Raw genomic sequence first — 12,262 nt, forward strand, 5'->3', positions numbered from 1 at the left:
TAAATAGGTAGATGTTGAAAAGAGAGACAGTTTGAATTTGGAAACTATTTTTGTACTCTGATAAAGTATGAAGTATGAAACAGCACATCTATCTTTCTGGGGATCTGTTAGAGTAAGTGATTTAACTAAATAATCTCCATTGCCCAATTAACTGTCTTAAGGAATTGGCATATCTTGTGCATTTTCAGAGCAAGTCTATCGATCGGCATGTGCCCTGACAGTGCATGCAATTGCGCGTCATAGTCCTGATGTAATCAAGCACCATGCAGCCGTTGCCTTGCCCCTTGCATTTCTTGGAATGCATGAAATTACAGATGAAGATAAAGGGGAAACCAATGAGTCTGACCTCTGGACTGAAGTATGGCAAGAAAATGTACCCGGTAAAAAAAAAACCTTCATTTATACAAGTTTAAATCTGTTCAGTGTACAAGATATCCTTGTTTTTAAACAGTGTTAGGATTGCACATTCTTCAGATACCGGAGCAGACTGCCTGTAAGCAGCAAGACCTGGATAACATCCAGGTTTGGGCTGGTAACTGGAAAGAAACATTTGAATCAAACCAGCATCAGACACTGACCAGTTCAAATAAGAGATATTCTCATCATCTTCCATCTGACATTCAGTGGCATTACCATCGCTGCTATCTCTATCCACTCTACTTTCAAAATTCTGGGAGCTACTATTGATGAGGAACTGAACTGGACCAACCAAATAAATACTGTGACTGTAAGAGCAGGTTAGAAGCTAGGAATTCATTGTAGCAAGTCACAATTGATAAGTTGTCTTGCCTTTGAAGAAACAATATTTGTAACAGTTTTTAGCTTCAAACGGAAGTTTGCTAAAAAGACAACAGTGGTTATTGACTAGAATTGGCATGACTGAGTGCCTTCAAACGTGTCAAACTGTAAGAGTTAAATAGTTTGACCATTGTCTGAAACAGCTCCAATTGTTACCTGATCCTTTGTATACACTGTTTGATGTAATTTCTTGATATTTCATGATTCATTGCTCAAAAAAATCAACATTTTTATGCTTGTCCATTCTATAATTTGTATTTTCTCATCTTGACAGCAAATTGTCTGCATCTTCCCTTGTATTCAGATACCGTTTGTGGTTGGCCTCTTGTCCTTCTACCACTGTCTCCCTCCCCGGCCCAGAAAGGCTGTATTTGTTAATGAGATCAGGACATTGCTGAGTTCAGCATTTTATGCCTGTCCATTTTATCTTTGAGGAGGTGATATTGAGCTGCTTTCTTAAACCACTGCATTGCAGACGGGAATGGAATTCCAGGATTTTGACCCAGTGACGGTAAAAGAAATGTGATAAATTTCTTGACATTTGGAAGAAAACTTGCAGATGATTCCAGTGTGTGTACTCTGCTTGTTCTAGCAGGTGGTGCTGTCAAAGAAGTTGCTGCAGTCCATCTTCTGGAGCTACACACAGCTATCACGGTACAGCAGCGGTGGAAGGCATTCTGATCAAGGTTGCTTTTGTCCTGGATAGCATAGGGCTTCATGTGTTGTTAGAGTTGCAATTGGGCAGAATTCTGTCACACTTCTGACTTGTGCCTTACAGGTGGTGGAAAGGCTTTAGGGAATCAGGAAGTAAGTTACTTGCTGCAGAATCCCCAGCCTCTGACCTGCTGTTGTAGCCACAGAATTTACATGGCTGGTCCATGATGCTTCTCAGAATATTGGGGTGGTGGTTTGGTGATGTTGATCCTTTTGAATGTCAAGAGGAAAGAACCAGACAATCATTGGATCATGTCATAAATGTTACTTGCTATTTAGAAGCAATAATGTTGTCCAGATCTTAATGTAAGCAGGGACAGACTAGGAGGGAAGGTCAATAATGAAACAACTGAAGATGGTTGAGCTTAGGACACTGCCCTGAGGAAATCCTGCAACACTGTTCAACAACCACAACCATCTTCCTTCTTCTAGGTATCACTCCAATCAGTGGAGATTTTCTCTGATTTCCATTATAACCAGATTGCTTAATGTTACACTTGGTGAAATACTGCTTTGAAGACAGGAACAGTTATCCTAACCTCTGTTTTGTCCATATTTGGAGAAGGGCTGTGTTGAGGTTCAAAGCCTCACAAAACCCAAACTGGGCAACATGATAGGATTATTGCTAGGTAAGTGCTGCTTGATAGCCCTGTTGACAACACTTTACACTACTTGGTTAATGATTAAGTGAAAACTGGGACCAGATTGGGTTTGTCCTGTTTTTTGTAGACAGGATTTACCTGTGAAGCTTTATACATTGTTGAGTGGATTACAGCATTTTACTTCTATTGGAACAGCCTGAAAGGAGACAAAGCTAAAGCTGGATTGTAAATCTTCAGACAGACTGTAATCTGGGCCTAAGCCTTAACCGTTTTTTTGACACGTGGGCTGATTTGAATTTGGTAAAGACTGGGATCTGTGTTTGTAACCTCTCTGGAGGAGTTGAAGATGGATTCTTCACTTGGGACTACAGTACTTTACATGTTTGTTATTTACTTACAGCATCAGCCAGAGTGATGGCAGAGAAAAGGCAATCAGAAGTACGATTACAGCTTTGTGTTTTGAATTTTTGCAGAAATAATTGACTTTGTATTTATCTGCACTTAATTGCCAAAATAGTGTATCAGCCTATACTTGGCTGCGCATTTTAGAGAACCAGTTTTTGTATTTGTGATTTGCACTGACAGATTGATACTTGTGCTTTGTTTGTAGGCAGTTTTGGTGGAATACGATTATACATGGAAGAATTGATCGTTATTACACAAAAGGCACTGCAATCCCAATCATGGAAGATGAAAGCACAAGGGGCTACTGCTATGGCATCCATTGCCAAACAGCAGGCGGGCTCTTTGGTTCCGCCGTACTTGGGACTGATATTGAATGCACTTTTACAAGGAATGTCTGGTCGAACGTGGACAGGAAAGGTAGAATATCTCATTTAATTCCGCATTACAGAACCGTATTTTCTTTAAGAAAGGTGACTTAAGGACACATGGTTTCAGAAAAGATCTTAATAAGTAGATGTTACTTTGTGTTTAAAATATTCTCGCTTGGGACAAATTTGGTGTACCAATTACTTGATCCAACTTATTTCACCTCTTCTCTGTTTTACACTTTTCTATTGATGGTAGGAAATATGCAAATGAGTGTAGAACTTCACAACTCTGAATGAGTTTGCTGCCTATATCTGCTATTTAAAATTTATGTCCTGTTTAATTGTTTTTGTGATCATGTATAGCAGTGAGACTTTACGGAGAGTTTTATAGACCCATAGTCAAATGAGGTAAAGATCAAAGCTGTAGAAACTGTCCTTTCTGAGTATCTAAAAACAGACATTTCTTTGTATGCTAGAAGCAGCGTAGGGGTGCACCACAGGGCTGACAAATAGTTATTGGCAAAGCCTGGAGAAACTTGAAGTTTTCAAAGTAAAAAATAGAGAAGTTCTTAGAGGAATATAATATTGTCAAGGAAATGGAAAATATAAACTTGGAATATTAGTTCAAACTAAATTGCAGAACAAGGGAAAGGAAGGTAGCTTTTATACTGATTTCGGAGATTTTTCCTTTGCAGTGAGGGATACAAACATGTAGAATATACTTCAAGATTATATTAGTGCTGGCAGAATAAGTGCAATCACTTAAACAATTAGATGCTACAGTGAGAAAATTTTAAGGTGGATGGGTCGATTGGGATGAGCTGAATGGATGCCGTCACCTTAAGTTATTAACAATTAGGGTAGTATCACTGAAAGAACTGGTATAGCAAAGTCAAAGGGGCAGAATTCTCTAAGAATTTTTTCCTTCTTTCAGGAGGAACTGCTGAGAGCTGTTGACAGTGTGGTGGTTGCATGCAGGTAAACATTAAGTAGGAGTGCATTATGATTTATTTCATTTTTATAATAAGTCAATAATATGAAAAATCTTTAAGAATCATGAAAGGTAATATTATGTGCAGTCTGCCAACACAATTTCTGTTCGTAGTGATCCACTGTAGCATTGTGTTTTATCCTTCAAATTTTGTATCTAGTGCAGAGTTGGAGAAAGCAGTGCCTGATCAGCCCAGTATAGATGCGATCATTCAGGTCATGTTAAAAGAGTGTCACAAGGAAAATCTCCGGTACAAGATGCTTGCTTTGAAAAGCACCGCCAACATCTTGCAAGCCACAAAAGAAGACCGTTTCAAAGATTTGGTGGATATTCTGTTTCCTGTTATTAAAAAGGTAATTTAGTTTCACATATGGAAGCCCACAACCCTGATGAGACAACAGTAACCAGTGGTAGTTATGAAAAGGTTTGAAGGTTCATAGATTTGGTAATACTGAAGTTTACTTTTTGTCAATTGCTAGCAAGTAGAGTAGGTGTTCGTTTTTACAATTGTTTTTAAAACAATTCAGTCATTCAGGGGAGTTGATGGCACAGTGGTATTGTCACTGGATGAGTAATCCAGAACTCCAGGATAATGATCTGGGGACATAGATTCAGATCCCACCATGATAAATCGTGAAATTTGAATAAAATGTTAGTCCAGTGGAAAATCTCAAATTGTCATAAAAACCCATCTTTCTGTTATTCATTCACATGGACATCACTAGCCAGGCCAGAATTTACTGCCAATCCCTCATTGCCTAAAGGGCAGTTGAGAATCAACCACATTACTGTTGCAGGTGTAGAGACATGTAGGCCAGAGCAGGTGAAGATAACCGATTTCCTTCTCTAAAGGTCATTAGTGAACCAGATGGGTTTTTTCCTGACAATTGGCAATGGTTTCACGGTCATCATTAGATTTCTTTTTTCTTGAATTCTTTCTTGAAACCCAGACCAGTCTCTGGGTTTCTGGATTCATAGCCTAGCGATAACGCCACTAGGCCATTGATTTCCCTAACTGGTTCACTAATGTCCTTAAGTTGACTGCCTTCTGCGCAATTAGAAATGGGTTGCCCTCTGTGCAATAAGAGATGGGTAATAAATGTTACATTTAACCAGTGCAGCTCGCAACCCCTGACTGAATAAAAACATTTGTTATGTTATGAAATTAAGAAATATTGCCCAAAGTTTGAAGTATAGTTTTGTTATTGGAAACAGCTATTCCCTAAATGCATTGTATATGCAATGCTAACAGCCTTTTCTGTTCCTTCCTTTCTCAATATCCTTAAATACCCTATTTGTTTCTTACAGTTCTTCTTGAACAGTCAGATTATCCCCTGCGCATTGATTCCAAGCTTGTTACTTCAACCATCGCTGGACTTGCCTCATCACCTTTGACTGGAAAAGATGCATCTTAATCACTTAAATTCTATTTTCTTTCATATCAGAATCTTGTTTCCCTTCACAAGCTTGTATCAATTGGAAATCCGAGTCTGTTGAGAGAGATATTGAGGCTGGGTCATTAAGTATAACCAAAGCTGAGATCAATATTTGAAATAAAGACAAATGAGTGATTTTTGTGGGGTTTGCTGACAGGAAAGTGGACCAGCTAGGGTCTAGGCCCGAAACGTCAGCTTTCCTCTGATGCTGCTGGGCTTGATGTGTTCATCCAGCTCTATACCTTGTTATTTCAGCTGTGACTTATTTGAATGGCAGAATAGTCTCAAGGCCAAATAATCTAGGCCTGCTGCTATTTCCTATATTTTTTAGGTAACTCTTTTTCTTTTTTAAAAGAGTACAGCAGCTGGATCTTCCAGGGAAGATGATCATGAGGAGGAGGAGGAGAAAGAGAAGGAACTGCGAATGGAATACCTGCTTTGTGCTTTTGAAACTCTCGGAAAAGCATGGCCTAGTACTCCAGAAACACAAGGTAGGATTTGACAAAATGCTCGTTCCTAAAGTATGAATGTGTATGTTAGGAACAGGAGGTCCTTATGCCTGTTCTACTATTTAATGAGATTGTGACTGATCTGATAGTGGTCATTACTAACCTGCATTCTTAGAAACTTCAAATATTTTAAAAAGATGAATTGATTGTAGTTTTGTGCTGTTCATGGACAGCAGTATAATTAAAGCATTTACTATTTATCACGGCTTTCTGTGTATCTTCAAAGAACACAACACTGTTTTTAAAAGGCTATTGAGTTATCTGTGTGTACTTCTTTTCTGTAACTTTTGTTCATCTTTTGCTTCAAGCTTCTTTTCATTGAAAATTTCCTTCTCCATAAGGAGTTTTCAATGTAAATTTTTCATACTGTAATTGGTAGATCTACAATGCACTGGTTTGACATCTGGGCTATATTGAAACAAGTATCTCCAAGCATCAATCTTCCTTTGCTTGTCAAATGCCAACAGGCTTTGTTATTTAACTACAGAATATTAAACAGCAGATATATATAAAAAGGGGGCAAAGTTTGTCTGATGAAAATAGAATCTGAACATTGGTCTAGTTATCTCCATCATTTAATTCCACATCAGCTAAAGACTGTATTTGGTCTTGGTAGGTATGTTATGCCATAGGAAAAGCACCCATTTAGTAAATAGCTTTTTGCCCAATTTAAAATCTTCCGTAGTTTTGTTAAACACAGATCATTGTGAGGTGCTGTCTCGAATAATTGCTAAACTGAACTAAAGTTTAGTTTGAGCATTATTTGGTAATGCATCAATGAGAATATCTTTGTCTTCTCTGCAGCTCAGTACCGCTTAGAAATGTGTCAATTAATGTGTGAAAGACTAAAGCTGAGTACGTGGAAAATTCAACTCGGCGTGCTTCAAGCCATGAACTCCTACTTCCAAGGGTAAAATAAATGCACCTTTTTGAACGTGCAGTTTTAGCATCTAATTTATAAGAACTCCATTGATGCACTGTTTCAAAAACTTAATAACAGAGTAATGTCCCTGCAGCTTGTTGCTTCTAGGCCAAGACAACAGAGATGCAAGTGCATTGACTGAAATTCTGAAAGATACTTGCACAGCGCTCACATTTCCATTAGGTATGTTCACATAAAAGTAATGAACTTGCAAGATTCAAGTAAAATTTTTAACAAAATCTTTCAGGTTTTTAAGTTTTCCCTCTTTTCCAGAAAACAAGAGCTACTCGTCAGTACGGGCAGAAGCTTTATCAATATTGGAACTTCTGTTTAAACAACTGGATGGTAAGCATTTTATGGTTATTTATCCAAAAGTGCAAGACAATCATTGCCATTATCTGAAATAGGCTTCAGCAAGTTAAAAATTAAGTGCTCCTTGGCCAAATTTTTCATGTGATGTATTGTCATTGGCCCATCTGTTGCCAGTCTCTAATAGCCTTTTGAGAAGATTGTTGTTAGCTACCTTCTAACCTAGTGTTTCTGCTGCACCATATTAAAGAGCAGTTGAGAGTAAGCAACAGTTCTGTGGGTCTGGAGTCAAACGTAGGCCATACTGGGTAGCGTGGCAGATTTCGTTCCCTCAAAGGGCTCTGAACCAGATGAGTTTTTACAAGAATCTGGTAATTTCATGGCAACCATTACTGATACTTTTATTGCATATTTCTTGATGGATTTAAATTTCAACAACTATTATGGTCATAGTTGAATGTGTATCTCTGGAGAATTAATCTAAGCTTCTGAGTTACTAATACAGGAGCATGATGAGTGTTCTGCATCTTCATTTATGCTTGGCATCCATCCCACAGAGTACTTATAAGTGCACTTGTGTATAGATAGCGTTCATGATAATATCTCTGTTGAGCAGCCGTCACATAGCAGCCAAGCTGTCACAACACTATGTCCTGTGTTAAATTCTGTGGCTATGTAAAGGTAGTGCATATTGAATAGGTTGGCATCACACAGCCGTGAAATTTTAAAGGGAACGTTGGTGTTCTCCATTGGGACAAAAATTTGTCTTTAAAACAAGGTGTAGTTGGTTTAGTATCTTTTAGTTCGTAAGTAATAGATTTTTAATTTCTTAAGAAAAATTTCCATTTATCTAAATTTAATGGACTAAGTACAGAACAATACTTTTCCCAAAGAATTTTTCAACAATTTCTCTGATCCCCATATCAGGATGCAACTCAGCATTGCCAGAAGGTACTATTTGTTGTCTGAAAGTCTAAGGATACCAGTTTGTGAGGTCCCGAATTAACCATGTTTGCAGCAGCCCCACAAAAGCTCTGTTAGACAGTTATCCTTGTGATTTCATATACAAATTCCATCTTCACTACCAAAGAGGTGTTTTTTTGAAATGTAGTCATTGTTGTAGGAAACAAGGCAGTCAAAATGCACAAAGCTGGCTCCCATCAACATCAATTTGATGATGGCCAGATAATTTGGTTTTTGTGATAACCAGATAATCTGGATTTTGTTGTGATGTTGATTGACAGATACCCCAATGCAAGGGGGAATAACACAATTGCACTTCTTTGAAATATTGTCACAAGTGCTTTTGAATCCATCTAAACAGACAGATGGAACCTCAGGTTAATGTCTTGTCCAAAAGGTGGCTTTTCTAGCAATGCAGCACACTGTGAGTATTGCACTCCAGAGTGTCCGTTTTGACTTCTGTGTTTGAGCCTTGGACTGGGAGTTGACCCTGTGATCCAGAGGCAAGAGTGATACCAGTGAATCAAGGCCTACACACAGTACCTTGGATATTTTCTCTAAATGCCAGTAAGTCAAATGTTGTTTTACTATTTGCTTGCTAAAATCTGATTATTTTTTCAGAAACAAGCCAGTGGGCAACTTTGACATCAGAGAAGAGGGACATCATTCTTAAGTCCCTAACCAGCATGGAATCAGACAAAAGGCCAGAACTGAAAGACAAGGCCTTGGACCTTAAGAAACATCTTGCAAATCTCCCGTAATCCTGCTGTGACCCATGTTCTGCAATGGAATGACTTACCTGAGGATTTGACAGCCCAAAATCTGGCTATCCTGTCTGGATCAATAAAATCTAAAATATTGTTTCCGGTGTTGTTGGGTTGGCCGTTTCAGAGTGTAAAACTGATGCTGTACCTGCTCTTCAGAAGAGTGGAAAGAGTAGTGAATTCCCTTCTCAGATATAGGTTTATGCATACATTCATATAAGTCTATATTTTGCAGATTTTCATTTTTGCACAATAAAGCAGGAAAATGCAGAAGCTGAGGAGTTACGGTCATGGAACAGCTAGTTAACGCATATGTCAAAACAGTGGTTCAAAATTGACAGCAAGGTGCATGTATCTACACCAAAACGCATTCTGTTGAAAATACTTGGGTTTAGTTAGTATCAGGTCTGGTAAAGCTAAATGTTAGGCTAATAAATTACAATATGAAGATATGTAAATTGTTAAATTCTAAACCATCCAACACACTGCCATCATAGGTGCGCCATTCCTCCATCCTTTATGTCATTGTATTCTGCCATTGAAATGATATATCTAACATGTTAAATAGTTTTAATCTGTAAATTACTCCTGTACACACAAAATACACTCTGAAATGCAATCCAGACATACACTCTTAGTGGTAATTCCAGCACTTGTTCATGTTGCCAGCATTTTGTTCCTGTTCAGCTGAATTAAAGTTTAGCGTAATTTTTATGCCCGCATTTCATTCAAATGTTTTTTGTTGGGTTGCATTTCTACATAATTTGAGCACTGGGAAGATATTAATGAATGCCTTCTTGTTGATGTCCTGCCATGCTGGATTTATCCTTTTCACCATTAACTTGTGAAAAGGAAGTGGTGTTAACTAGGAATCCGGCATTCACCATATGCTTCACACTTGAGTTTGGGACAAAACATCCACTGCATGTGAAGTGTTCTGTTGTGCTTGTAACTCTAGCAAATCAATAATTTCATCAAACATATAACCGACTATTAAGATCACAAGTTTATCCTTAAATCTCACCTTTACTGTCTTTGTGTCACAAATTGCAAATTAATTATTTGGATTGATTAAATTGAATTTGAGGTTGTTCATTTAGTTATTTAGATTATAACCTGGATTCTTTGAGCTTCTCCTTTCAAATGTTTTTAGTTGCTTGCTATAAAAATTAAAATTCTGTAAATTAATATTTCAAACTATAATCTCAACATTCTGGCTTTTTCTTTAAAACGTAGTCCTATGTAAAGCAGCCTTAAGGGATCCACCTTGATGATATAGCTAGTGCAAGGAGCCCTCCTGACTTGTCATCAGTACTCTGTAATTAAGAATGGTGATGTTCACCTTTCATGAGACAGATAAGAAGGAAGTGGTGAATAATTATTCTCATTCCCAACCATACTTGTTATTTAAATAATAAGTTGTAGTGACGGCTTCTGTAGATCATATGCACTTTTACAGGAAATAAGGGAATTAATGAATAACAATTTCAAATGTATTAGCGTTTTGTCACATGGTAGAACACACCCTAGCTGAGCTTAAGGGTTTGATGTCAGTGCCAATTGGTTACTCAGTTCCTCCAATACCTAGTTAATTTTAGTTAGGTCCTAGTTAAGTTCCAATGGAGCATCTCCCAGAAGAGGCAGTGATTGTCCAGCTCCTTGAATTGTGCTTCATAAGTCAGCGCTAATGTGTGGTGAGAGATCTGCAATGGAGAGTTTAAAACTTTAAAAATTCAATAAATAAAATGTGGTCTTTGTTTGAAATATAGTTATTCATCTAGCTGAATGAAATATAGACTTGTAATTGATACTGGGTTGTCCTTTAATGTTGTATGGTACTGTACATGACAGTTTGTTTACTGAATGAAATGTCACTTAAGATAATCTGCGTTTTAGAATTCTTGATTTGTTTTGAACTAAACTCAAAGTCTTGTGATCAGAAAAGAGATTGGTGTGAACATGCCAGCCACAGCCAAGGAGAATGTGGCCTTCCTCAAGTTTTCTACAAGAACGATTGCACTATTTTACTAACTTTGAACACTGTTACCTTGCCCTGTGTGGGCATTGACTTGCTGCTGCAGCCATTCACTGGTGAAGCTTTGTAATGAAAATTAAATCTGCTTTTGTTCGACTGTCATGTTCTCGACATAATTTATTTTTTGCAAGAGAAACTGCAACTTGAATTGGCCAACATGCAAAAGAGCAAGATTTTAATTCTCAAACAAATCTGTGTAAACCTACATATGCATACATGATTAAAAATTAATTTTGAATTGATTGTGTCCCTGGGGTACAAGTGCTCAGGTCAGAATTAGCTACTCTAGCCACTAGTGCCAGTTTAATCCTGAAGCAAAAAGATTTGGAAGGAATTGTGATTCCTGTGACAATCTCATTTGAATTTATGTAGCACCTGATGCGTATGCTTGATTCAAAACAGTTATAATATATATTCTACCAAAAGATGGATTTGTAAATATTAGGGATTCAGTGTGTTTAAGAGTTAAGGATTGAAAGAATGTCCAATGGAATTGTCCTTGCATGATGTGTATAATATTATTTTGTTTGGGTTTTTCATGGAATCTTACTTATGGGTGAGGAGAAAATGAGTATAGGCACTTTGATTGCCAAAATCAATAAACGCTGTTGTGCTGATGTAGTTTTTTTGGTTTTTGAATCTTCAGTTGCCAAGATGGGTAACTGCATTATTCTGTAAATGATAATACTGTCACTAACTAGACACATGCTAATTTATCTGTAGTTTAAAATAAAAACTCAAAGCTGTGGGCAATTTATGCCAAAATTGTGTTCAGACCACTCACTTTAGATGGGATGTATTTGATTTTCTCCCATTCATTCCCCAATTTGTTGTTTAAAATAAACAGCTTTGCACTGAGAATGAATGTGTAATGACAGCAGCAAAACAGTTGGTAGCTCAAGACTGAAGACTATATGCTGGATGAGAATTCTTCATCGATGAAGTGAACTCAAACCCATTCTCCATAAAAACCGATTGCTGGTACAACGCAGCAGGTCTGGCACTATCTGTGGGGAGAAAGCAGAGTTAATGTTTTAAATTTGATGACTCTCGATGCTCCAAAGAAGTCACCAGACTTGAAATGTAACTCTGCTTTCTCCCCATAGATAGTGCCAGACCTGCTGTGTTTTCAGCAATTGTTTTTGTTTCAGTTCTCCAGCATCTGCAGTTCTTTACATTATCCATTAGAACTGTGACAACCTGTCGAAGTTGGAATGGCGTTGTCTCCCAGTGTCACTAAAGATTGAGCTGTGATAGAATTGCTGAGTGGATTTATGAGTAATCAGAAAAGGTGTGAACTGAGTCCTAACTTTGCACCACCACAGCCCTTCCATTGTCCCCTAACATCCACACAACTGTCACACCCAACTTTAAACAGAGTCCCCACTCCCGTCCTGATTCATCAAACCCCAACCCTCACTCACCTAACTCCTATCGATGTGCCAC

At 37.8% G+C, this 12,262-nt stretch overlaps 1 protein-coding gene across 1 annotated transcript in view; it reads left to right on the forward strand.

Moving 5' to 3' along the window:
• Positions 1–11,433, forward strand: part of ecpas (Ecm29 proteasome adaptor and scaffold) — a 111,543-nt gene extending 100,110 nt beyond the window's left edge. The window contains exons 41-49 of the mRNA XM_048527982.2: positions 189–380; positions 2,725–2,936; positions 3,822–3,865; positions 4,039–4,231; positions 5,670–5,805; positions 6,628–6,733; positions 6,840–6,928; positions 7,019–7,090; positions 8,639–11,433. Coding sequence (XP_048383939.2) covers positions 189–380; positions 2,725–2,936; positions 3,822–3,865; positions 4,039–4,231; positions 5,670–5,805; positions 6,628–6,733; positions 6,840–6,928; positions 7,019–7,090; positions 8,639–8,778 — 1,184 coding nt within the window. The 3' untranslated portion in view covers positions 8,779–11,433. The remainder of the gene's footprint in view (positions 1–188; positions 381–2,724; positions 2,937–3,821; positions 3,866–4,038; positions 4,232–5,669; positions 5,806–6,627; positions 6,734–6,839; positions 6,929–7,018; positions 7,091–8,638) is intronic.
• The last annotated feature ends 829 nt before the right edge of the window (positions 11,434–12,262 follow it).

Source organism: Stegostoma tigrinum, chromosome 3 (assembly GCF_030684315.1).
Source record: "Stegostoma tigrinum isolate sSteTig4 chromosome 3, sSteTig4.hap1, whole genome shotgun sequence".
Taxonomy (NCBI): Eukaryota; Metazoa; Chordata; class Chondrichthyes; order Orectolobiformes; family Stegostomatidae; genus Stegostoma; species Stegostoma tigrinum.